The 26982-nt window shown below is 39.9% G+C and overlaps 2 protein-coding genes across 4 annotated transcripts in view; one reads left to right on the top strand and one right to left on the bottom strand.

Annotated features, from left to right (window-relative positions):
* Window positions 1-730: 730 nt before the first annotated feature.
* On the top strand, window positions 731-4729 carry LOC121858390 (tigger transposable element-derived protein 1-like). Its single transcript, XM_042354834.1, has 3 exons — window positions 731-789; window positions 966-2170; window positions 4680-4729. Exons 1-3 carry the CDS (start codon window positions 731-733, stop codon window positions 4727-4729), a joined length of 1314 nt encoding a protein of 437 aa, XP_042210768.1.
* Window positions 4730-8711: 3982 nt separating this feature from the next.
* Window positions 8712-26982, bottom strand: part of LOC121858302 — a 108956-nt gene continuing 90685 nt past the window's right edge. For 2 of the 3 annotated variants that reach the window (XR_006087412.1, XM_042354629.1), the window contains exon 14: window positions 8712-11296. Coding sequence is in view for 2 of the 3 variants with exons in the window: in XM_042354629.1 (XP_042210563.1) it covers window positions 11241-11296 (56 nt within the window). In the remaining variant the exon portion in view is untranslated. The remainder of the gene's footprint in view (window positions 11297-26982) is intronic. The other variant, XM_042354630.1, reaches the window with a different exon arrangement.

Below are 26982 nucleotides of genomic sequence, written 5' to 3'. Positions count from 1 at the left end.
AGTCCCTGAGCGAGTACACAAAAAGAAAACGGAGAACTAAGACATCCTGAAGTGGATAGAGAACGGACATCTCTACTGGGGGACTCAAACGTTTCTTATGTTTTGTGGGCGCTCTAGCATAATATGAATAATATGTAAATTACAATTTACTTATACAGGTATATATATATATGTAAATTGTAAAAATTTAAATAAAAGAAAAACTAAATACGTAGCGTTTAAAGTGTACTGTACAGTATGTACAGTGCTGTGGCTTGGCGCGGGGTTATGCAGTGTTTACAGTTCACGTTTGACATCACATGTTCAATTGATTTATGTGTTTTGTTTGTGAACAATGGCAGAAATAATTTATGTAATATTTATGTATACAGTATACCTGTACAGTATATGTAAAATGTAAAATTTTAACTAAGAGAGAAAAACAAAATACGTAGCATTTTAGACCTGCGCTCTCTTTACTCCACACGTTCACTTTGGAAGACGTGAGAAATTTTTAAGCGTCCTCAGTGCTTTCTGATTTACTGTTTCTCCAATTTTGTGACTATGGAAAAGAAGAATATCTCTGGGAAGCACTCTGGTGATCGCATTTCTGGTGGTGATCGTAAAAGAAAGGCTATAACACTTGAAGGCAAGCTTGATGTTGTCAAGCGTTTTGAAAATAAGGAAAGAACATGTGATATTGTGCGTGCAACGGGAATAAAGGAGTCTACTTTGCGCACCATTAGAGCCAATGCAGCAAAGATTAAAGCAAGCTGTGTTGCTGGAAAAACCAAGAGAGCTAGCAAAAGTGTAAGATCACGGCCAAAGGAACTTGAGGAGATGGAATGGCTTCTAAGTGTTTGGATAGAAGATCAAACGAAAAAGCGATCTGGGACCAGCTTCCTCACCATTAAAGAGAAAGCCTTGTCAATATATGAAGACCTAAAGAAAAAAGCTGAAAATCCTGATGATGTGGTTGCCTTTAGTGCTAGTAGTGGATGGTTTTCTGGTTTTAAGAACCGCTATGCTTTTCATAATGTAAAGTTATGTGGTGAAGCTGCAAGTGCCGACGAAGCAAGTGCCCGGGCATTTCCTCCCACTGTAAAGAAATTGATTCAGGAAGAAGGCTACACCTTAGACCAAATTTTTAATTTGGATGAAACAGGTTTATACTGGAAGCGCATGCCAACAAGAACTTACATTTCCAAGAATGAAGCACATGCTCCAGGCTTTAAGGCTGCGAAGGACCGTGTGACAGTGTTGTTGGGTGCAAATGCTAGTGGAGACTTAAAGCTTAAGCCTGTGTTGGTGTATCACTCTGTCAACCCGCGAGCTTTAAAGGGTTACATAAAGTCTACTCTAGGTATTCACTTTAGGTCAAGCAAAAAAGGTTGGATGACGGGACAAATTTTTTCTGGCCTTCTTGTGGATGTTTTTGAAAATGTGTTTAAAAAATATTGCAAGAAGAAGAATATAGATTTTAAGATTCTCCTCATTTTAGATAATGCGCCAAGCCACCCTCCCACTGTTGCTGAGCTTTCTGACAATATCAAAGTGCTCTTTCTACCTCCAAATACAACATCTCTCCTTCAACCAATGGACCAAGGAGTAATAGCAGCCTTCAAAGCCTATTATTTGAGGCGTACATTTAAGAAACTTATTGAAGCTACTGAGGAAAGAAATGATAAGGCCAGTGTTCTTCAGTTTTGGAAAAAATTCAACATCAAGCATGCAATTGACATCATTGTGGAGGCCTGGGGTGAAGTAAGTAAGGACTGCTTGAGTGGAGTTTGGCGGAAGCTTCTCCCAGATTTAATTCATGATTTTACAGGCTTTGGTGCATCAGAGGAGCTCCCAAAAATTACAGAAAATTGTGTTTCTCTTGCAAAGCAAGTTGGCTTTGCTGAAGTGGAAAGCGCTGATGTTGAAGAACTGCTCGAGTCCCACTGTGAAGACCTCTCTACAGAAGATCTACAACAACTTGTTGATTCTGGGAAAATAGAAGATGCCGAAGATGAAGAAGTCCAGGATGCAAAACCACGAGAGCTTCCCACTTCTGTTTTATCTTCTATCCTGAGGGAAGTTGATACGCAGTTGCAGCGCTTGGAAGACAATGACTACAATGCAGAAAGGAGCAGGATTGCAGTTCGTGGTGTTAAATCTTTTTTGGCACCTTATGAACAGCTTCTTTGTGAAAGAAGAAAGACGGCAAAACAGCAAACATTAGACGTCTTTTTTAAGTCAACCCCCAAGAAGCAGACTGAAGACACTGAACCACAGCCATCCACTTCTGGAATTAGACGTTTTTTTCTTCCCTCCCATGCAACCAAAACTGCACCTAATGATGATACTGATGATGATGATGACGATGACAACTATCAACTCCTGTCTGCATGACTCCTCAACCTCAACATTAACCTTCTCCCCCATCAAGTTAAATTCATATTTTTTCAAGGTAAAGTGTAACATTTACTGTATGATTTCATTATTAGATATGAATGTAACATTTATTTAGACTGTGCTATCCTTTGTGTTAGGCTAACTACAAAATTTTTTTTCGATTTGGAGTAATCTGCACCTAACCCTATTTTCTCCATAAGCCCTGTTATTTCTATTACGCGATTTTCTATAACACGATATTTTACAAGAACACAATTATCGCGTTATAGCAGAACTACCTGTACAGTAGAGTAAAACCTCGTTAAGGCGGACCCCGCTAAGGCGGATATCCCTTAAGCCGGACAAAATTATTTTCCTAAAAATAATAAAAAAATAAAAAAAAGTAGGACAAAATTTGTCCTCCGATGACATCTGTAAAATTTCAAGGGACCAACGCGTCAGCACGTGTCACACAGGTACAGTAATCCCGTGTTTTTCACGGGTTTTTTATCGCGGTTTTGACCATTCGTTGTTTTTATACTCCAAAATTATATATATATAAAATATCTTTTCACAACAAAAATTTTAATTTCGCGCCATTTTCGATATTCCCTTGTGCGGTGCGGCAAACAGATGCCACCCTTTCCCGCCTCAGACACCCGCTGCTCCGAGAAGCCTCAGTCCACACATGCCTACTGTACAGTGAACGCTAGTGTGATTACCTCTTCTGTTTGTCCTCCCACGTGCATTCCACATGGCTCCGGGACGTAAGCCAGCCTCATCAAAGGCAAATATTACTAGCAAAGACTCCAAAGTGACCAAGAGATCAAGAATAGTGATGACCTTAACAGAAAAAACAGTTCTATTGGACAAGCTCAGAGGTGGTATGAGCTATGTCTTTTGTCAGAATACAAGTCTTCAAGTGGAGGAATGTGGGTGGAAGAGGACTGGCTAGCTGGCGTGACTGCGTGAGGGCGGGCAGACGCTGGGACATCAGGGAGAGGCTGGCAATACGGGAGTTGCCAACCTCAGCAAAATAAAAAAAAAATTTATTTACTTGGAAATAAATTTTTTGGGTATATAACTGTTTACATTTTTCCACTATTATACTACAATATGATTAGTTTCAAATAATAATGTTAGTTAATGCCGGTACAGTGCATCAGTGATCAGTGGAGAGCATGGCGTGGTTAAGTGCATGACCTACCTGAGCTGTTTAGTGGCCACAGGTACAGTGATTCCTAAAAGAGTATTCGCGGTTTTGGCTTTTCGCAGGGGTTTCAGGAAAGCAATTCCCGCGAAAAACACGGGATTACTGTACCCGAGAGTTATTAATTATTGTTCTGGGGAATATTATTTCATTCACTCTAGTAATGATACAATGTTTTGTATTATGTTATCATAGGTAAATGCATGGTTTATATAATTAGACTAGAAGATATGTATTTCTGTCATACATATTTCAATCGTATGCCTGGTAACGGGAGCCTGGGAGCGAGTGAGTGACCACTAGTTAGAAGAGCGTTGTCTGCAGTTGTATCTCTCTTCCCTCCCTGTCATATTTCACTGGATTTCCTGTTATTATTAGTGTTTATTGATATAATATCCATATTCCACTGGATTTACTGTTATTATTAGGGCTTACTGATATAATAGTGTTTAATAGTGATTAATCATGGCATTGTAGCCAGGTTAAACTCGTCACTGTAACCACCAGGCTACTGGGCCAAGCTGTGGTGTTATAGTTGTTTTTCAACTCATATTTTTGGGTAGATATACATAACTTTCTTCATTTAAATTTACTCATATTGTGAAAAAGGTAAAAGAAATAAAATTATCCTGAGGGCAAACACATAAAGGGAATATAATTTTTTTTGCACACGAGTTAGCTGGCTGAGTGAGGGAAGGGAAGACGGTCGCAGAGTGTAGGGGGTAGGGGGGGGCGTTGCTAGGGAATTAGTGTGCCAGCTGATCTTCGTTACTATGGTAAAATAGGGAGTTATATGCAAATGGCGGCTGTGTCGAATTTTCATTTACTGATTTGGCAATACAGTATTTTTTGTTGGTATTATTTTTCTTTATTCCTCACATTTCCTGGAACTGTATACCATCAGGTTGTACCTCTCTAGTCCAGCATTCTGTGGTCAAGAACGATTTTAGTTTGCCCATGGAGAAAACTAATTTGAGTCTGGTACTTTCAATGTTTGGCTAAATTTTGCCCTATTTACCCTACCTGTAATAAAGCAACATCGTAATAAACCAACGAAAATAACACAGATAAAGTTAAATAAAAACACAGAAAAAGGTTTTATGTTCTACAGGTTCAGCTAGAGTTGAACCTGATGACTTGGCAACTTCGTCCTCCGAGTAAAAATGCACACAACAACATTGGCTGTCCTTATGTTTTCAACTTTACCACCACTGGTGGGTAGAATTTTTGTTTTAAATTCAGAAACATTAATTAAAATATATATGAACAGTAAATAAGTGTTGCTTTTATATTCTTATGTATAGTAATGACGATATGTTTTCACATGTGCGCACTTACATACGTGATCTCACTTTTTTCTTTACCATTAATGGTTAGCTACTTATATTGTTCCATTTATTAAAATTAAATAACATAACTTAGAACAACCATATTAATTTTTTACATTAATTTTACTACAGCTACAACCAGTCAGTCACTGGTTTTGTAATCAACGAAAACAATGCCGTCTTGTTTCCTAGTGTGTTTTAATATTCTACGTATTACTAATGAATTGTATTGTTCATTTTGCACACAAAAATTAATTCAATCAAAAAGACATTCAGTAATTAACAATAATGAATCTTTTGTACATAAGAGAAATGAAGCTGTTTACACAATTTGTGCATGTCTGAACGTTGGAGGGCTGCTCAAACCTGTCGAAATTCGAGTTTCCGCAGTTGAAATTTTAAATTGAGTAGTGGTTTTTTGTGTCCAAATAAAAAAAAGTTGAATTAAAAACTCGCAAAATTTGAGAACCTACTGTACAACAGTTAACCCTTCAATATGTCTTCAAAGAGACCACGAAGGAGTGAAAGTGGTGCTAGTGCTTCCAAGTATAAGCACAAGTCACTATCTATCCAGGAAAAGGGTGAATTTCCATGGTCCGGAAATTTCCATGGTCTGGCACCGGTCAGGTCCCAAGGTTGCCGGACTAGAGAGGTACAACCTGTACTGTACAGTCAACCCTCACTTTACGCTGTCCCACATTCCGCGTTTCCACGTTTACGCGGTGCCCTGACAGAACCCAGGATGCTCACATTCCGCGGTGGGTGTACCCCTTTACACGGTGAAGTATAATTATTTTATTTAGCTCATAAAATCCATACAAATTATCCGGCCAGAATATAATTTACATTGCTGGAATTCTTACAATTTGATGATCATTTTGAATATAAACATCATAGATTTTGCATTAGACATACAAATTTTAGATATAATGTTTACTCTTGAGTAAATATGTTATCTTTTGTGCAAAATATATGATATTTATATTCAAAATATTCCTGGTCATACAAGGAATCCAGCAATGTCAATTATATTATCCTAACTTTAGTCTGATTTATTATTTATTACTAAAAAGGTAAACAGTCTGGTATTCCCACACATTTATCTAGTAGGGACGTTGGTGGGGGGTGGTGGGGGGTGGTGGGGGGAGGGAGGGAGGGAGGGACCAGCGACAGACCATCTGTTACCGTGTGAAGAATATTTTTTTTTATTAACTGAAGATTTTTATTTTAGCTCATAAAAATTCATACAAATTACCCGGCCAGAATATAATTTCCATTGCTGGAATTCTTACAATTTGATGATCATTTTGAATATAAACATCATATATTTTGCATTAGACATAAAATTTTTAGATAAAATGTTCACTCTGAGTAAGTATGTTATCTTTTGTGCAAAATATATGACGTTTATATTCAAAATATTCCTGGTCTTACAAGGAATCCAGCAATGTCAATTATATTATCCTAACTTTAATCTGAGGTATTATTTAATACAAAATGTTAAAATTTATTTTTTTCACCCAACCTTTCTCTTGAAGGGAGGATTGGTGGGGGGTGGGGGGGAGGGTTGGGACTGACCGCGCGGTTGGAAGAGGGGGGAGGCAAGGTGGGGTACTTTGATTGACAGATAGTGTCGTGAAGAATATTTTTTTTTTTATTAACTGAAGATATTTGTTTTAGCTCATAAAATTCATACAAATTACCCGGCCAGAATATAATTTACATTGCTGGAATTCTTACAATTTGGTGATCATTTTGAATATAAACATCATATATTTTGCATTGGACAGATTACTCCACGATGGTGGACCTGGACAGCATGCCTCCAAACAAACAGCTCATCCAACTGCGGATGTGTTTGTCGCTGGAGACCCAGAGAGTTTTGGAGCACACGTTGCGAGTGCCTCCCGATTCTACCTCTTCAGTGACGGATGTGCTCGACCTTTTACAGGAGCATGTTAAAGGTCGGAACAACGAGGCTTTGCGTCGCCGTGCCTTCACCAGCTGCAAGCAAGCGGAGAACGAATCCTTTGACGACTTTTTTGTGCGTTTGAAGAGTTTGTCAGAGGAGATCGACGTCTGCAAGGCGCACAGCCGGGAATGTGAGGAAGCCTGGATCAAGCACGGGATCTTGGCAGGTGTCAGGCAGGAAGAGTTGGTGCAGCGACTCATCCCCCTGGACGCTTCCTCCACACTCCAGGTGGTAGTGACTGAATGTCGGTCGTACGAGGCCACCAAGTCCGCCACCTCTGCCTTACGGGCCCCTCCTGCTGTGAGAGCAATCTCTCAGTACAAGAAGGGTAAGAAGGCGGCCAACAACGCGAAGGCTGCCACACGTTCTTCCACGCCTCCGCCTAGTGCTTCCTGTGGCAGCTGTGGAAAGCAGCACAGCCCCAAGACTTGCCCGGCCGCCGACGCACTGTGTCGTGGATGTGACCGTAAGGGCCACTGGTCTAACACAGACAGGTGCCCTGCACGAGGCCGCAAGTGTCAGGCCTGTGGTCGCTATGGACACTACGACAAGTGCTGCCGCCAACCCAAGCCCAAAAGCCCGAGACAAGGAGGAAAGCAGGCACTTCCCTCGGGGTGGTTCGCACGCAGTCCCCTCCAGATGGCCCACGCAGCCCCAAGCAGCAGCGGAGTCACATCAGGAGGGTGGAATCGACCACACGCCCCAGGGCTACCCCTGCCCAGATCCTGTATGGTCACCCTCTCCGCTCTTGCGTTCCTACACACGCCAAGGCCTTTGCGAAGGACCGGCAGACCAAAGCCGAGAGCTGCTACCGCCGCACCGCTACACGTGCCCAGGACGCCAAGGCTCGGTATGACGACCGTGCCCACCCTCTTCAGCCGCTGGAGATTGGTGCCCTTGTCCGCGTCCAGGACCCGACGACGACACGTCGGCACAAGGTTGGCATAGTGATGGGCGTCGGCCGGTCGCGGGACTACAAGGTCAGGATGCCGAGTGGCCGTGTCTGGTGGAGGATCCGCCGCTTCCTCCGGCCAGTCCCACCCCCTGCTGCTGGCCCCCTGACCGAAGACGAGTCACCTACACCTCACGAGGATCCGCCCCACAGTGCACCTCGACGCTCGGAGCGACTTAGAACTAAGAAGTCCGCTCAAGACAAAGACTATGAGCGTGAGGGGGGAGGGAGATGTAGGTTATGTATATAAGCTACTGTGCCGAGTAGCAACCCTGTACATAAGCTACTGTGCCGAGTAGCAACCCTGTACATAAGCTACTGTGCAGAGTAGCAACCCTGTACATAAGCTACTGTGCCGAGTAGCAACCCTGTACATAAGCTACTGTGCCGAGTAGCAACCCTGTACATAAGCTACTGTGCCGAGTAGCATTTATATATATAATCACGTGGCAACACTGCACGTGTTATGTGGCAACATTGCCCCGAGGCTGCCATATGGCAAGGCAGCCCCAGTCTGACTGTGTGAGCCGTGCATGGCACACGCGAGTCACCACTTGTATTTCTCTCATCCATAATAAACGGACTCAGTGTTACTCAGTGTTTCCCTAGCCATCACTGCATTCTTCAGGGCACACTAGTAACTTTCATGTATGTCATATTACCGGCAGCTTTGTTTACATATCAAACAGCCGATTGTAGAGGCAGTCGATGATGACATGCCATATTCTTTATAGAGTGTATTGGTTCTAATGCCTTATTCATGTTTGATAATAATTTCTGCACTGTATATTATCAATATGTTAACTAAATTTCAGAATGACCAATAATTTCAATACAAAAAATGCAGAAATATTCAAGAGACCAACTTTCTTGATATTTACTTCACTGGAAACAAATGTAAACATAGAATCAATTACTGTATTGGCGGACTAGCCAATCAGCTGATGTGCAAAACAAAACGTGTTTGTCGTAACGATTTCGTTAATCGAAGTTTTGTTCGTTTATCGAACCGAAATTCCTTATGGAAGCTAATTCGTCAACCGAAATTTCGTTAATCGAACTGTTCGTTAACCGAGGAACCACTGTGTATTATGATTTTATTAATCGACTCTGTATCTGTTATTCTGGCTAAATAAACTGTTACAATATCAATATCAAATCTCTTATCCCGGACACCCCTTCCCCCCAATTAGTCTGCTTTAGCGAGGTTTTACTGTACTGTATATGGGAAAATGGTTTTGCATTTCGGAAAGATTTTCCTGGACGGAACCTTTCTGAAACCTGCGGAATGCCTGTATCCTCTTGCAGTGGTAGAGTGGATATACCCTGTACTAGTTTTACTGACAGAAAGACAAGTGCTTTCTTGTCTTTTTATCGGTAAAACATTTTTTCTGCACTGACTGATTGGATTTGATATAAATTTTATAAACAGCAATCTGTCAACAAACTCTTCGGACGAGCTTAAATATCAGTGATTTACAACTGAATTTTACAGAACTATGGCACAATGAATTTGTAAAATTTTCTGTTTGTTTGTGACAAGTAGCATTTCCTATTACACCTTAGCAAAAAATTAATACTAGTTTTTGGAAAACTGTACTGTACTTACTCTCAAAACAATCTATTGTAATGATGGATTTCTCTATAAAGTGAAACATTAAATGACACTATAGTCTGATCAAGTCAATGTATGCATTTAATTTCTCACTAAGTACATTTTGTCAGGTAAAACATGATAAAGTATTTACTCTTCATATAATTCTGCTATTCCCTCCCATAAATATGAAGCTGTTTTTTTCATGATACAGTTCATATGCCATCTTGATAAAATAGACCAAAATTTCAATACAATCCTGAGACATAAGAGCCATAACTGCTAAATACATATATTTTACAAAAATTATAGCACATAATTTGAAAACTATCAAATTTCCAGAGTAATTAATAATTTTTACAAAGCAATACAACTATCAATAAATTAAAAGGGTATATCATTGGTGTAAAATATGTAATAGCATCATTGAGCCTCCCTGCCACACTACATCTAAAGTTATTAGAACGACATATGAAAAATGCCTCCTGTTTGATCTGAGTATTGTAGATACAAATTCCTACTTATATTCACCTTAATGCTAGATTTATTTACTAACATTCTCCTTATTCCTCTTAATATTTGATTTATATACAGTACAGTATAAACATGGTGGTTCTCACTTACCTACACCAACTGAGTGGCTGAAAACAAAATCTGTTGTTCACTTTTACAAAGGCACAAACTTGCTGCAGTAACAATGAAAACTGTAAGATAAATATTAAGTTGCAGTTCCCTACAGGCAAGTTAATTTTAATGTACATATACTATACTCAAACACATTATATATATCATATTTACAGTATTACAGACCAGCTATGGAAAAGAGACTTTTTAAACTAAAATGATGGTTATAACACTTATCCCTACCGAAGAGATGTGTATGAATAAATCTAAATCAGGTAGATTACCTAGGATGAAACTTAATTGGTAGGTTGGTACTTTATGCCAGCATCAGTGACCAGGATGCTGGCAGGTATGACATTAATAGATACAGGTAGTAACACTTATAAGAGTTAAAAAAACCATTACTGATTAGCTCTGAAGAATTGGGTGCCTGCCATACAGAGGCTAACTGTCTTTAATATTTTTCAATAACTCCCTTTTGAATTACTTAAAAGTAATAATAATATAATAATAATAGTATGTTTAAGTAAACAATAACATTATTATTCAGGAATTGGGTTAGGTAAATTTAGCCTACTGGATACAGTATCTGGGAGATTCATTAGCCTGCTGTAAAATACAGTACAATTTTCCAGTTAGCAGTATCCAATGTAAACAATGTTGGTCACCTACTGGACTACTTGCAGCCAGGATATCAAGCACCAGATTGTCCATTTTTTCTGAAGTTGTATATGAGAACAAAATGCAGTACCTGTAGTATTACTCTATCAGGAGGCTATTATTTCTTTTATGTTATGTTGTACACTTTATAGTATGTCACATGATTCCAAAGCTTCCGGAACTTAGGTACAGTATTTGTTTAAAACCACCACTTGCTCCCAGAAATCTACAGGTACTGTGGAATCTTTGTTGAAAAACTATGTGTGTTGGGTGAATGTTTGGTACATGTTGAGCAGATGAGTTATAGTGTATGGCACGAATACAATATGGACAGAGTTGATTACAGATGAGTTGGAGATTATGTTGAGACTGGTCTTGGGAAGGGTGATACAGTATACTGTATTTCATGTACTGTATCAGTAAGGTAAAACAGCCAGAGAGAGTGAAATGTATATATGTGACGACATAGCAGAGACACTTCAAATGGAATATGATCAAAGGCAAAAGAACCATGTCACAGTCGCTTACTTTCTATCTTTATGTTAGCAGCTTTCAAAAGTTCCATCTTCAACTTCATATAAGGTACACAGAAGATCAACTGAAAATAAAAATAATATTTTTGGCAAATTGCATCACAGTAACTTATATTTGCCTAAGTATATAATTCTCACTACAGTCAAGAGAAAAAAATAAAATCAAATTGGGCCTACCTAAGATAAGTGTAATTTTCTAAAAATTAAATAAAATATTTTGTACATTATAGAGCCCATATTATGGTTTTGCTAAAAAATATTTTGTAAATGTTGTTTGTATGTAATAAGTAAAAAAAATAGAAATAAATGCAAGGATACACAAATACAGTAATATATCTATATACTAAATCATGTTGATAAGTATTTTATTAAAAGGTATGGGTTCATAGGTATGTACTATCGTGCTCCAAAGTCGTGTCCACTACCCAGCCACAGTGAGGATTTGAATAGCCTCGAGTCTGAAGTTTCGAAACAGCTGGGGGAAATGCTATGGTTGGCCAACAGATGTCGCCCACTGTAGTGTGTGTGGGGGCTGGATGAGAGGCAGGTTTATTTATTATTTATACCACCATAATTTCAAGCTGCCTTTTTAACTACGTTTTGTCTTACAGTTGTTTCTTTATGGTTACAAATTCGTGGAACAGGTGCAGTGCCCTGGGTACTTATTGCTGCTCAGGTTACAATGATACTTTAAAGAATGGAATATAATAACGATAAAAGTGAAATATGCAAGGATCAGGGTGAAGGGCCTTGGTCAGCTAGTTTTACTCAGCGACCACATCACAATTTTGTTGTTATTCCGACAAAGAGATTATGGTAATATTTATTTATATTCCACCCATCCTTTGCTTAATAAATATTTGTGACAATATGCAATATTATATAATTATATACTTATGTTAAAGAGAGTGGAGTGAAAAAGTTATCAGTTTTGTAAAATAGTATTCAGACGTAATGTAGGTGACTGTCCCAATTCTTCCAAGTTCCAGTGCTTAAACACCCCACCACAATATGCAAGCTTCATATAATTTGGAGTGTGCTCAGTTACCGTTAATATTGTGTGCTGAACATCATGAGCATATCAATGATGGTAGCAATTGTAACTATATAATTATATTGTGTTATAAGACAACACATTCCACGGCGTGTCATACAGATCATTGTATACCACACATTACATAATTTGTGGCTGTTAAGTTACTTTGTTATGAATTTTCATACGATATAGTTTAAGACATCATTAAGGACATGGATTTAAGATAACACTGTAGGTGAGTTAATATATATTAATTGTATTTACAAACAATACTAAAATCCAAACAATACACTTTTACACACATCTTAATATTTGGTCCAGCCGCCCATTGCATTCAGGACTTCATCAAGGCGATTAGGGATGGAGTCGACCAGCTTCAGGCACACCCCTGGTCGTCGACGTATACTCTCCCACACGTCGTAAGCTTTGGCCTCTATTGCTGCACAGGTTCGCTGCTCCCCATAGCCCAATCACGTTTCATCATGGCCCAAATATGTTCAATCGGATTAATATCACATCCTAGTGTTGGCCAGTCGATGACCTCAATTTGAGGGTGATCCTGGAGGTAGTCCTTCACTATGTTGCTGGTATGAATGGGACTGTTGTCATGAACCAGCCTGATAGTGTGGGGGGCTGGAACTGCCATAGCCCGGACTGTAGGAATTAGCACTTGCTCCAGGATGTCTACATACTGCTCACCAGTGAAACGGCCATTGATCTTGACCAGTTCACCTGACCCATGTGCCCACATCCACCCCCAGAATGAAACTGACACCCTACCATTCACTGCGCGATGTTGAATGTGTTTCTCATGGTAGCGTGTGTTGGGGGGCCGCCGGCACTGCCTTGCTTCGGCTCCCACTGACCTGAACACCGTTTCATCAGTAAATATAATGGTTCTCCAGTATTCTTCTCTATGTAGAAGGTGTTCCAATACAAAGCCGAGTCGATACTCTTTGTGAGTAGGTGTTAGCCACCCTTTGTGAGATGGAACATGGCAGTCAATCCCGGCTTCGCTTCTCGTCGTCATGTGATGGCAGTTGAGGCCCAGATTTCTTGTATGCTCCACTGATGTTAGCATTGGATATGCAGTTGCAGCTGCCACGATCATGGCGTCCATCCTTGCCGACATTACTCATGGCCTTCCGCTTCGAGATTTCGTCTCCACTGAGCCCTCTTCCTCCCACCGGCGGATCCACCTCCTAATCGTCTTGGTGCTCCTCCCCACTTCGAGAGCAATGTTCGGCACAGTTGCCCCGGCTCTCCACATCCCGATGATTTGGCTTCGCTCAGCAATCACTGCCGACGAATTTGCTTGTCCTGCAGGCATATCTGAAATGGCAGAATAATATTATGTTGTGGTAACTGATGCAGGCTTTTATATACTAGAGTAAGTATTATTACTCTGACATAACGTTTTGGTAAATCTTTTAGGATCAACTGCCCAAGAAACCCTTCCTATTTCATGTATTCATAGTGAGCTGCAAGTGGATCCTCCCCCCTCCCCCAACCTCCACCACCACCCCTGCAACTGTAGAGTGAACATTCGCCGATAATCATCATCATCATCAAGATTTAGTTTAACCAGACCACTGACACTCATTTGAGTCTCTCCTAGGGCTGGCCAGAGGGATTAGTTAACATATATTTGTGTTTCTATAAATTAGTGTTATATTGTTTGGAGGAGATTACAGTACAGTATTTCAAAAAGGTCAAGACTGAACTTAGGGAAAATTTTGGGGGTCTCTGCTAAAATATCTTACATTGTAGGGTTAGTGAAGCACATTGTTCGATACCGATTATAAATAGGGCATTCAATGAGAATATGTTGGACTGTTATTTGTGTTCGGCAGTTGGAGCATATAGGTGGGGCTCCATTAGGGGAAGACATGAGTTGGCCATGCGTCAATCGCGTATGCCAAATTCTTAGACGATTCAGAATAGTTTCGTAATGTCGAGAGGATTGTTTTGACGGTGACCAAGGATAAACTGATGATTTGATCATTTTTAGCTTATGACTTGTTGGTTCATTTTCCCAGGACTTTTGCCAATCATCAAATATTAATTGTTTATAGGTAGTTAGCCTCGCCGATACTCAAAATACTGTACAGTGTATATGGTTTTCCACTGCTTTACATATTTCTTTGACAATTTTCAGCTGACATACTTATCTCCTATAAATAATTCATTTAAAATTTATTTTTTTACAAAGAATATTCACTGGTTCCAGAATGTATCTAAACTTACGCCAGTGATGGTCAAGTCTGGTCTTAAATAAGTTCATACTCTGTGCTATCACAACACTACCGGTAACTCTAAATACAAAGGGGAGGAGCCATGTCGTTGGTTCTGTGAGTGTTCATTACAGTAGTCCAATTCGTCGCCATGGGTAGAATAGGGGGAGGGGGGGTTGGGGAATGCAGGGGAAGGTAATGTGATGGGATGGAATGTTCGATTATCGTTAGTCTTGGGGGAGAGATGAAGGGAAGAGGTGGGGGAGGGAGGAGTGGGGGGATGGTGGAAGGGGAGTGTGTTTAGGTGTGGTAACCCACGATGCTCAAATTATGAGGTTTAATAGTTGGGTGGGTAGAGGCGGTGGGGGCTAGGTGCGGAGTCGGAACTCGTGAACGTATGATGTCATTTAATGCAAGTTATGGAACATTACAGTATCTTCAAACAGGTTTTCACGCTATTAATAGGCCTTATGTAATCCACCAATAAGGATTACAACTGCACACAGTATGGCTGCAATTGGTAAGAAAAATAAAATATAACATGGCAAAATTTTTGCCCTGCGTAATTTTTACAACCCACCTCACGCCTAAAGTAAACCGAAAAATGCTTATGTGTATAGAAGATTTTCAACTCAATATCACATATTGTTTCACCTCTACAAATATCTGCTGTCACTCATGGGACACCCTGCAATAGTATAAGGACGACATGGGCTATGATGACAAATTAATGTGACTTACCTGTTGGTGACGACGATGGTAGGAATGAGACCTCGCCATGTTTCAGTGTTCAATACCACCTCCTTCCCCTGGTGTGGGCGGTGCCAACCTTGGTAACAACTTGTGTATTCCCCGTGACTTCCATTACTGGTAGTCACGGAGAATTAATTACTGGTGTGCCCATCAGTCGCACCGTCGTAGCCATGAACGGCAGAGATATGGTCGTTGTAGTGCTTTTATTTATCCGTTACACATCTCTCACCATGCTTAATAACATTAACTATCTTTATGACACTCTTATTGTTATCAGTGATTGCGAAATTCACTATGTTATGCTCCACCTACACACAGCCTGTTACTAGACTAACCCCCACCTCCTCTATCCCCCCCCCACACACACACTACAGTGGGCGACAGCTGTTGGCCGACCATAGCATTTCCCCCAGCTGTTTCGAAACTTCAGACTCAAGGCATTTCGAACCCTCACTGTGGATGGGTAGTGGACATGACTTTGGTGCACGATAGTACATGTCAAAGCTATGTCAACATTATGTACAGTATTTACAATACTCTCTTCCAATACGTAACTAATTTGCACAAAGGTATTGCAGATAAAACAAACAAAATGATAATGTATCCAGAACAAAGTCAAACACCACACTTATACTGGTGCTTAAATATACACTGAGCTTAAGTAAATACAGTACAGTACATTAAACAAATTTAGATTTCCTCAAAGATATTTTATTATAAAAATATTAACACTCGTTTACGACATAAGTTTTAAATTTTCCAGTTCCAAGATCACATGTCTGGGCAGGCGTGACAGCACGGTGAATATTTTTTACTTTATGAATTTCCCCCAAACTTGCTTTTAATGGCATAAACCATATATCTTTGGCTTTGTAACTGATTGCTCTGCAACATAAGTAAAAAAAAGAATAATACAAATACAATATATAGCTTTTTTTGTCACTTCTAATAAACATGAGAAAAAAATACAAACCAATATGTTCACAGCCAACTATTTAAGAACTGTACACAGCTAGAAGTGGAATTTTATGAGCTTTCCAATGTAGTAATCAGATTTCTGATATGACCAATAATTTTTGAGAAAATAGCAAAAAAAAAAAGATTCTCAAATGGTATTATTTTTTTTTCAATTATTTTTGTGCCTATGTTTTATATCAATATAAATTATATTGCATCTTGTAGCCAAAACTATAGCGAAGAGAATGGTACTGATAAAATTCATGTAAGTCTTAAGGGTTTTCTGGTGATTATTTTTTTTTTTATACACGCAAGCGGGCGTTCGACCACATTGAATGACATATGGTACGGGTATATATTATAATATACAAGAATAACACAAATTATAACAATATACAGTCTCTCCTCGACTTACGACGGGGTTCCGGACCGACGACCAGGTTGTAAGTGAAAATGGCGAAAATAATACATAGAAAATCTAAAATGGGTGTGTCTTTTTCTTCTCAGCACAACGAGAACTCTCACTTTTATGATTGCCAGCCATTTTAAAGGGAACTACAAATGAAAATTTTATCAGTACACAGCGCGATCACTAACGTCGGGACTCGAAAATACGTAATTTGAAAAATATTTTAGAAGACTGTGGCGGTCGTATGTCCGGGTGGTCGTAAGTCGAGTAGGTTGTAAGTCGAGGAGTACCTGTACCATAATAACATAAATTGTATTATAGTACAGGTTGTACCTCTCTAGTCCGGCAACCTCGGGACCTGACCGGTGCCGGACCATGGAAATTGCCGCACCATGGAAATTCACCCTTTTCCTGGATAGATAGTGACTTGTGCTTATGCCTGGAAGCACTAACACCACTTTCTCTGCGTCATGGTCTCTTTGAAGACATATTGAAGGGTTAAATGTCGTATAGTAGCTTCTCAAATTTCACGAGTTTTTAATTCTTAACGTATTTTATTGGAACACACAAAAAATAAATAAATAAAAATTTCGACGGGTTTGAACGGCCGGCCAACGTGCAGACGACGTGCATAATCGTGTAAACAGCGTCATTTCTCTTATGTACAAAAGATTCATTATTGTTTATTACTGAATGTCTTTTTTATTGAATTAATGTTTATGTGTGCAAAATGAGCAATACAATTCATTAATAATACGTAGAATATTAAAACACACGAGGAAATGACAAAGCATTGTTTTCGTTGATTACAAAACCAGTGACTGACTGGTTCTACATATAAAACTGAAGAAAATAAGACCTTGGTTGTAGCTGTAGTAAAATTAATATGGTTGTTTTAAGTAATGTTATTTAATGTTAATAAATGGAACAATAGAAGTAGCTAACGATAAAGGTAAAGAAAAAGAGAGATCGCATATGTAAGTGCGCATGCGCACACGTGAAAACATATTGTCATTACTTTACATAAGAATATGAAAGCAACACTTATTTACTGTTCATATATATTTTAATTAATGTTTCTGAATTTGTTTTTATTGAATTAATGTACGTGTGTGCAAAATTAACAATACAATTATTAATAATACGTGGAATATTAGAGGAGACGAGACGGCTGCCGGCATTGTTTATGTTAAAGCTTTGAAACCAGTGACTGATTGGTTCTACATATAAAACTGAAGAAAATAAGACCCTGAGTTTAGCTGTAGTAAAATTAATGTAAAAAATGAATATGGTTGCTTGAAGTACCTGTAATGTTATTTAATGTTAATAAATGGAACAATATAAGTAGCTAACCATTAATGGTAAAAAAAAAAGTGAGACTGCTCGTATGTAAGTGCGCACATGTGAAAATATATCGTCATTACTCTACATAAGAATATGAAAGCAACACTTATTTACTGCTCATATATATTGAAGGGTTAAATGTTGTACTCTGTATAGACAAGCAGAGAGAGAGAGCAGCCGAACTGCCGGATGTAAACAAACCTTAATTTCCCGCGGCTTTGTTTTTTTTTTTTTTTAAGGGGATTAGCCCACCCGGGCATAGGTCACTGACCCACATTGGGGCCTGAGGGGCAAAAATTTAATACTCCTGTAATAATAATAATAATTCAGATAAGTAAAAAAAAAAAACTGCCTATCTACCTATTGGACAAACTAAAATCGTTCCGGACCACGGGAGTTTCCGGACCACAGAATGCCGGACTAGAGAGGTACAACCTGTACTATAATATAAAATAAGATCATATATATAGATGGATGGGCATTCAACCACATCATATGATTGTCATATTAGAGATTGTGTCATCTGGGCTAATTTTTTTTTTTTGAGTTTGAAAAATCGGCCCATGGTATTAATGATGTAGTTCTATGTGCAGAATCATGTGATATCTTCAGATTTGAAAAGTTTTCATTTTTTGCTAGGTAAATTTTAACTTGAAATCTTATGAAAATTCAGTATTCCCACCCTTTTACCAACACCACTAAATAGCTTATTTAAAGTAAAGTAAATGTATCAGGTTAATTTATTAGGATGAAATGATCCAGAATAGTGAAACGAATGATCTTGACACATTTATTAAATTTAATATTCCTTTAGAAAACAAAATCATCAAATACAAAAACCGGTTTTACTACTACGACCCGGTGTTGCTGCACACCATAGAGAACATGTCTTTCTTGTTTCTACTCATCGCCTCCCTGCTGACCACCTGAGCTCGGATGTAGCCTTCCCTCCTCTCCTGGCTGTACACGTGACTGCTGGCCTCGCTCACTTGTTGTACACAACGCTCTATACTCTGGGTGTGCGAGGGCCAGGCAGGGACATGCAAGGCTGTCCAGGAAAGCTCTGACTTGAACATTGGTGAGGCTAGTATAGAGGGGGGCTCACCAGCTCGATGTTATCCATAGATCTAAGGAGATCAGTGAGGCCACACCTAGATTGACTTCAGGAGTCTCCTGACCTGAATGAATCGGCCGTCTCGATTCGGCCATGCCCAGATCCCTCTCATAAGTCTCTAGCATCCAAGATCTTTGATCAGTTAATTTTCTCCTCTCATCCTTACTGCAGAGCATTGTCTGCAGAACTGCCTCGGGATGAGCATACCAGGAAGATCTCCTCACAGTCTGCTCCACAATCTGAACAACCTTCCTTGGCTGTCTCCTCAGGAGCTCAAGCTGGAAGAGAACATGCCTCGGACCTTCGGAGAACGATGACTTGACCTTGGTGTTGAACCAATTTGGCAAGTAGACACTCACGATGAATTGGACAATAAGTCTCAGGTTGTGAAGCTGGTTCCCTTTCAGTTTATGATGAGCGACCCAAATTCTGCAGAACCTGAGAGCCGTTGTGAGCCACCTAGAATGTGAGACTGGACCTATCTGCAGGTAAGCAAGTCTATCAGGCATGACCCCAGTTTTGATGGCACTGCAAATCATGTAACCATAGTACTGGTCAGTACTCAGGTCGTCAATGACAGTATGTGCAAGCTCAACGAGTGGAGGGCCAACTGTGATTTTTTTAAAGCTCGGATTTATTTCTAACTCAGTGGCAGAGTCCAGCATCTTGCCAAGAGGACCAGACCATCTGTTGTTTGAAAGAGTCTTGCCATCCAGCTCCTGGATCAGATGTCTGAGTGGCAACTCGTTGGTGTGGAGGTCACAAACAATCCAGACCAGCTTCCTCCCAATCTTCCGCTCTATCCACTGTATGACCCCCCTTGCCACCCTGTGTTCGTGTTGGTGCTGTCCCCTCCAATGGCCTGCAGGGTCTGGTCTACGTTCCTCTCTCTGAGCCAGTTCACAATGTTATCTGCCACTATCTCAGCTGGTTTCCTGATGTCATCTTTCTCTGGAGTGAAATGCCACAAATACTTCCCTCCTGGTTCACTGCAGCAGGATTAGTGTTCCTCCTTCACCATGGCAGGGAACAACTTGTCAGAATCTCCAACTTTCATGAACACTTTAGTGTCATCCCTTCTCCCATCAAAGAACAAACATTTGATTCCATTTTCTCTTATCCCCTTATCAAACTCCTCTTCTAGGTTACTGACAAGTTTCTCCTGAGCTCTCCTTACTTTGTTATGATCTATCACCAGGTGAACATCATCAGGTGTTATCAAATCACCGTCAATCCAGGCAGCTGTTGCTATCTCCGCAGTTTCTCTGAGACCAGTGTGGTTTCGCATGCTGGCCAGAGCTATGCTCGGGATATCTTTCCTATTTCGAATCTTATGCCTGGAAGGTTTGGGATCATTATTTTCTGGGTTAGGGACAAAGTCACCATTCTCCTGGTCAGCACTCGGATCAGCCATGGGGAAGTCATTAAACTCTGAATCAGCTTGACTCCAATCATCGGCCTTTTTTACCTCACCCTGGGCCTTCTCAAGTCTCTTTTCCTCGGCAACTCTTCTCCTCTTCTGTCTTTCTGTGGCAGCCTCCTGTCTCTTGGACTCCGGAATATCTTGGCAGAAATCATGAGAGCCCCTATACTGCCAGTCTTCTCTCTCTGTGCTTTGACAAATGCCAGTTCGATCACAGGAATCTTCAGTTCACGCTTGCAAATACAGGAGATGTGGGCCTCGGATTTACAGTCACGATCGCATCCAAACTCAGGACAGAGAACAATTGGGCACTTGCAAGTAATTATGTCAAATAACTGGTCCAGTTGCTTGGCAAAGCTGTCCTTAACTGCAAGTTTTCCTCTCCCAAGAGAGATATCTCTTGCCTTTTCCCAACTGGCTAGCAGTCTCTCACTAATCTTCTTCTGACTTGTTATGACTGGAGGCTTGAACTGAGCGCTAGCCAGAGTGTACTGTGCCAAGACAGCTTTGGTCATATCACTGGCAATGTCTTCTTTAGTTTGTGTGCCTTGGTTCTTTTCACTGATTTGCCTGATTAAAACACCGTATCTCAAAGCATCTCTCAATGTAGGCAACTCCGACTTCAGGATTTCTCCCAGACCCAAGATAGTGACTGAGATGGCTGGATTTTTGGTTCCTCGTCCTGACACAAGCAGCCATCGCAAATATTATCAACTTATAAATGCATCAGAATCTGAAACAGAAAAAAAATATTGTTAGTTGGGTTGTTAAAGAATGAAGTCAGAAAGCAATGTTCACTATTTAATTGTAATGCACTAATGCAGCTGTACGTTAGATTTTCGATAAATTTCACGCTAAAATTTACCTAGCAAAAGGTTGCAAAATATTGAAACTGAAATTATTTTCTGTTTATATACACTAAAATCTACCAAAAAAGTGATGGGCCATTAGTTTTAGCTGATCTTCCCTCCTATGACACACCCTATTGTCATATAGTTAAAGAAAGTTACACAATACAGTATATAATAATAAAGTGCAATACAAAATACTGTAATAGGAAATAGACAATAAATTAATTCTTTACTGATATCAAATAAGATCATTCTGTACTCATCCTTCAGCAAGGAGGAAGACTTCAGGAACTTGTTGATGGACTTTGGGGGAGGAAGTGGGTGAATGAGCCCGAGTAAACTGTAAGAGTGAGAGTGAATGATTGTGAGTGTGGAGTGAGTGTAGGAGTGTGTGGGGATGTGGATAATAATAATAATTAACGGTTTATTGAAAAAGTTCTGCAGCCCGAAGGTTGAAAATATACTATACATTAGACAATAATGACTTATTACATACAAAGACATGGGGTAGGTGGGTCGTTTAACAAAACCTTTCATTACTAAAAGGAGAAGAAACATGAATTGAAAATACAAATTTTAGTTTACCAGTGATGGCCCAGGTTAGTCTCTTGCCCTGCTGTGTGAGGTCACATGGGCCACGTGGGTCAGTAACTTGTCTGTAAATTTTGACATGAAGGACCTCAAGGGGTCATTGAGACACCGGGTGGTGTGGTGTTCACGTGGTGCAGTAACTCGTCCTTGGGTGTTGACATGAAGGAGCTCACGTAGTCATGGAGACACCAGGTGGTGTGGTGTTCACATGGTGTAGTGACTTGTCCATAGGTGTTTATATGAAGAACTTCACGTGATCATGGAGACGCCGGATGGTGTGGTGTTCACATGGTGTAGTGACTCGTCCATAGGTGTTGATATGAAGGACCTCAAGTGGTCATGAAGACACCAGGTGGTGTGGTGTTCACGTGGTGTAGTAACTAGTCCTCGGGTGTTGACATGAAGGACCTCACGTGGTCATGGAGACATCGGGTGGTGTCACAGTACCTCACTCTCTGCTAGGTGGTGTTGTGTTATCTCGTAGTCAGGTGTAAAGCCAGCCCACTGTTGTTCCCAGGGTGGACTGATTAACACAGCCTGATCAGAAGATGGTGGTCGGTTCCCAGGGGTGCTTATCTCACTGGTGGGTCACAGCTCTCGTTGGTACTGTCTAGTGCTGAATTCATTGGCTTAAACACTGTTCATCACTGTTTAACACTGATCCCACTACTTTCCGAAATGAAATTGTCACTTTTGATTATGTTGATATCCCGGTGGTGAGGATGGGTCAGGGAGAGGGACTTTTGGAATGGGCCCAACATTGGCCAAGGGGGGGTAGCTGCGCAACACCTGATAGGTCTTGACCCTCAGGTGGTCAGGAATGAGTGTGGGAGTGTGGATGAGTATGTGGGAGTGTAGATGAGAGTGTGGGAGTGTGGATGAGGGTATGTGAGTGTGATGTAGAGAAGGAGAGGGATTCCAATGTAGCATAGCTGATAAGTGGAGTGTGGGAGATGGAAGGTGCTTGGTGACTGTGGGAGGGGTGGTGGTGGACCACCTGGGTGGTGAGGGAGGGAGGTGGCAGATGGTATGAGGTGTGCATAATGCAGGTGATATGAGAGAGATGCTTGGGATGTGGAGAAGAAGAGTGAGGGTGGTACGTTGTTGGTGCGGGGGTGGTGGTAGGGGGAGTCTCTGGTGGTGAGTCACGTGATAATGCGGATGCAGCCGACACAATTTCTCCCTCGGATTCATGACTTTATTGTTATCATGATCATTTTCACTACTGTAGTTTATTCATTAGAACTTACTTGCTACTATGACGCATCAAAATTTGACGCAGTTCTATTGAAAACTTAATTTTAAGCAAATTTTTTAAAGTTTGTTGACTCAATTTGTGTCACCGTGAAGTTGGTCTTATCATGAATATGATGCGAATCACGTCATCATGCGCGAAAGGGTTAATATATTTCATAAATTACTATTTTCAATACGAACCCACCAGATATTAATCCTCCTCCTTTCTCTCTCTTTCTTTACAGAATAGTATCATTAATTCATTATTCTTTGTTATTTATTTTATATACTGCAATAAAGTTTGTCACACAAGCAGATCCTGAGTTAACAGGATCAAACAGGACTTGTTCATGTCTACCTTAGTGATTGTCACTTGTGGTGGACAAGTACAGGCTGTGCAAAGCGTTGCCTTTATCCTTATTTGTATATTAAACACAAACCTACAATAGGAGGAAACAAATTCAAAAGAGAAGCCCTGTATATTTCAGCTGCTCACTGCTGCCCTTCTCAACAGACACTCCCTTTTCAAAATGTTCAATCAATTTCAGTTTTATCTTTAACAATATAAAAAAAAATTGTCTGTTGCTGTCAGCATCACTCCTGTTACTATTTTGGTTGGTCTGTATTTATGTTGGCAAGTTAATAAAAATAAATCATGAAACAACAGAGAAAAAGCCAGTACCTGTCTGAGACAGACTGCAGAGGTGAGCATTCAGAGACAGGCTGGTATGACACCGTGACATGATACAGCTCGTGTTAAACTGGGAACATTTTCATGCTTAGCAAATAGTTTCCCTAATTGTTTCCCTGTTCTAATGTGAATTTCATATTGTACTAACTTATGTTAAGCAGGGACCACCTGTACAGGTACTCAGCTTTTTGCATAAAATTAAGATTAATATGTGTCCTTTTCACACTACTGTAAGCATCACTTGGTCTTTTCTTGAATACCATTGTTTCACAAGATTTTTTTTCATTTAAAGTCACAGGTTCATCAAAAAATATGATACAATAGACAATGAGGCAATGACTATCTCACAGTGACTGCATACCCCAAATCAAGCATGAATCATGGCACAGACATTACATTTGTAACTGTGTAGGTATTTGAGTGTTCCAGATTCTTGAATTTAGATTTATGAACTTATTGTATCTCCCATCATTACTACTCTCCTACTTCTGTATGGGGTGAATCAAGGGTAACAGGTATATCAAGAAATCAGGGAAAGGGTAAAGGAACGTAGAGCAAGAGAAGAGAAGAAAACAAAATGAAACGACTATGACAACAATTAGAAACCCTCTACATATTCAAATTTCCTTGTATAACTTGTATATATTGTACATAATAGAAAACAAATGAATGGATGAAGAATACAGTACCTACAAATTTAAGGCATTATATACAGGTACGGCATTAAGGTATTGTTTCTGAAGTTAGTGCCAGCAGTACAGTAGAACCTCTATACACCGGACTTCAATACAATGGAATTAGTTTTTCAGACTCTCTGAAATGCTCCGGACCGCCCCTCTATTCACCAGAAATATTTTAAAAAGTCCAAAAAAATCCAGCCTCAATCTGGATGGTTTGTTTGTATGTGTGGTTGAATGTCTGTGCGTGGGTGTCATGTGGCACGTGTCTTAGTGTGACTCCTGCCTTCATATTTATCTTATCAGTGTTGCACCTTGCGACCTTACACTCATTTATGTGATTTTTTTTTAAGAGTATAGTACATATTGTCTTTAACAGGGATACCTGAGGGTTTTAAAAATGCGTTTGAATAATGTAAAGTACTGTACATATTTTAAGAAAGAGGTAAAATTAAAAAACAATCATGAAATGAATAATATTTGCTCACTGAAGACTGTACAGTGGTCTAAACAGATTTGCTGTAAGCTACCAGGAGCTAAGACACTTTGTATGTAAGCAGGTTTGGCAGGTTTATTTATGGATTCAATATTATAATCTCATGATCAGCCTCTTATGGTATATGATTCATCATGATTAATAAAATATTTGTAATTTGGCTTGAAAATAAAAGGATAAGCTGTATCAGAAGGTATTCACTCAGGATATGTTCCTGTGAGAGCATTCAGTAAATCAGCTTACAACAGGGGTCACTATAACACAATGTATAGTACAGTATTTGATATGGAGATACTGTCCTAACAATGTTATTTACTACCTTTGAGTGATACGAGATGGCAGCTCAATCTGGCTACTTGTACACTTAGACAACTGATTAATGAATAAACCAGGGAATATACAGATGCATAATACACAATACAATACTATGAAGTGATGATAAATACACTACAGTACAGTGAACCCTCACTTTACGCGGTTAATGTAACCCACAGGGTACCGCGGAAAGTGAGAAACGCGTAAAGTGAATAACATAACATATGGGATTAACTGAAATAGAGACTGGGCCGACCCCCAAACTCCACTTTTTGACGACACACAACTATGTTGTAGTAAAAATATTATCTTAACTTTATGATGGTATGCACACACAATTAATAATTAAGAGAAATATCAATAATATTAGGTTTTTTAACACTTACATTAGTAGAAAAAGATGGCTGGGCACACGGGGATGGGCGGTTGCTTCCGAGGCAGAGGGCAGATTATTGGCCCTCACCTGTATCACTTGTATCAATTGTATCACTATCCACCACAGAGGCTTGCAGGGCCTCTTTGTCAAACCCCCCAAAGTCCATATAAGTCCATATCCTCACCATAATTATCACTATCACTGACTTGGGCCGGCTGTGGTGGGTGGCGGGTGAAGAACTGGTTATGTTTTGATGACTGGGCGACCTTGTGCGCACCATGTTCGCACCGCTTACACAACATGGCGGATGACGGGAGGTTTGGATCCAAAAATGGCGCGGCTCGCCAGCCGCTCTCCGCGTAAAGGGGTACACGCACCGAGGAATGTGAGCATCCTGGGTTCCGGCAGGGCACTGCGTAAACGTGGAAATGCGGAATGTGGGACCGCGTAAAGTGAGGGTTGACTGTACATCACTAATTTACTAAGTCCTAAAGACAGATGTTGTGGTAAGCATGAGTAGTGAAAGAGCTAAACCTATCAGATGTTTGCCCTTTGTAAACAAATGACTCATGGTGTTGAGTGTGGGATTCCCTTTTTCAGCAAAGTTGATTATTTTACAATAATATTTTATCAACCGGGCACCAAATTAACCTAAATTATATGATAATTATGGTGAAATTGCATCAAGATGAGTAAAAGGGATCTTGAGGGAGGGAGGAAGCCACCCACCCACTGTTCCCAAATCACTCTTATCTCCCACACAAAATATACTGATACAGGGGCCCCCCAAATTCACAGGAGTTCGGTTCTCAAAATAACTGCAGATCGCCAAATCTGCGAATAATATTTCCTGACCGGTGGGGGGGTTACATTTTATTTGTGTACAAAGAAATGTATATTCCCTTTATGTGTTTGCCCTTAGGACATTTATTTCTTTTACCTGCATTGTATATATATATATATATATATATATATATATATATATGTGTGTGTGTGTGTGTGTGTGTGTGTGTGTGTGTGTGTGTGTGTGTAGACACACACACACACAAAACAAATACAAATAAATGATAATGGGAAATACTCTCACAAATAATCAGAAACAAATTTATTAAAAATGTGAGTCTACCCTTTAGTCTGTACTTTATTACTTTATTAATAAAGCACAAACTTGAGGGTTGACTCACATTTTTAATAAATTTGTTTCTGACTGTGCAAGAGAATTTTTCCATAATTATTTATTAGTATGTG

Source organism: Homarus americanus, unplaced genomic scaffold (assembly GCF_018991925.1).
Source record: "Homarus americanus isolate GMGI-L3 unplaced genomic scaffold, GMGI_Hamer_2.0 scaffold57980, whole genome shotgun sequence".
NCBI classification, from domain to species: domain Eukaryota; kingdom Metazoa; phylum Arthropoda; class Malacostraca; order Decapoda; family Nephropidae; genus Homarus; species Homarus americanus.
Note: the sequence above shows the minus strand (reverse complement) of the source record. Positions and strands in the feature narration are given on the sequence as shown.

What these genes read in the sequence shown, in the direction of transcription:
- LOC121858390 (XM_042354834.1), top strand. Translation starts at nt 731, where the DNA reads ATGCAGCAAAGATTAAAGCAAGCTGTGTTGCTGGAAAAACCAAGAGAG. An exon ending in CCAAGAGAGCTAGCAAAAGT is followed by an intron (nt 790 to 965) that starts GTAAGATCACGG and finishes GGTTGCCTTTAG; the next exon opens with TGCTAGTAGTGGATGGTTTT. An exon ending in ACCTTATGAACAGCTTCTTT is followed by an intron (nt 2,171 to 4,679) that starts GTGAAAGAAGAA and finishes TATGTTCTACAG; the next exon opens with GTTCAGCTAGAGTTGAACCT.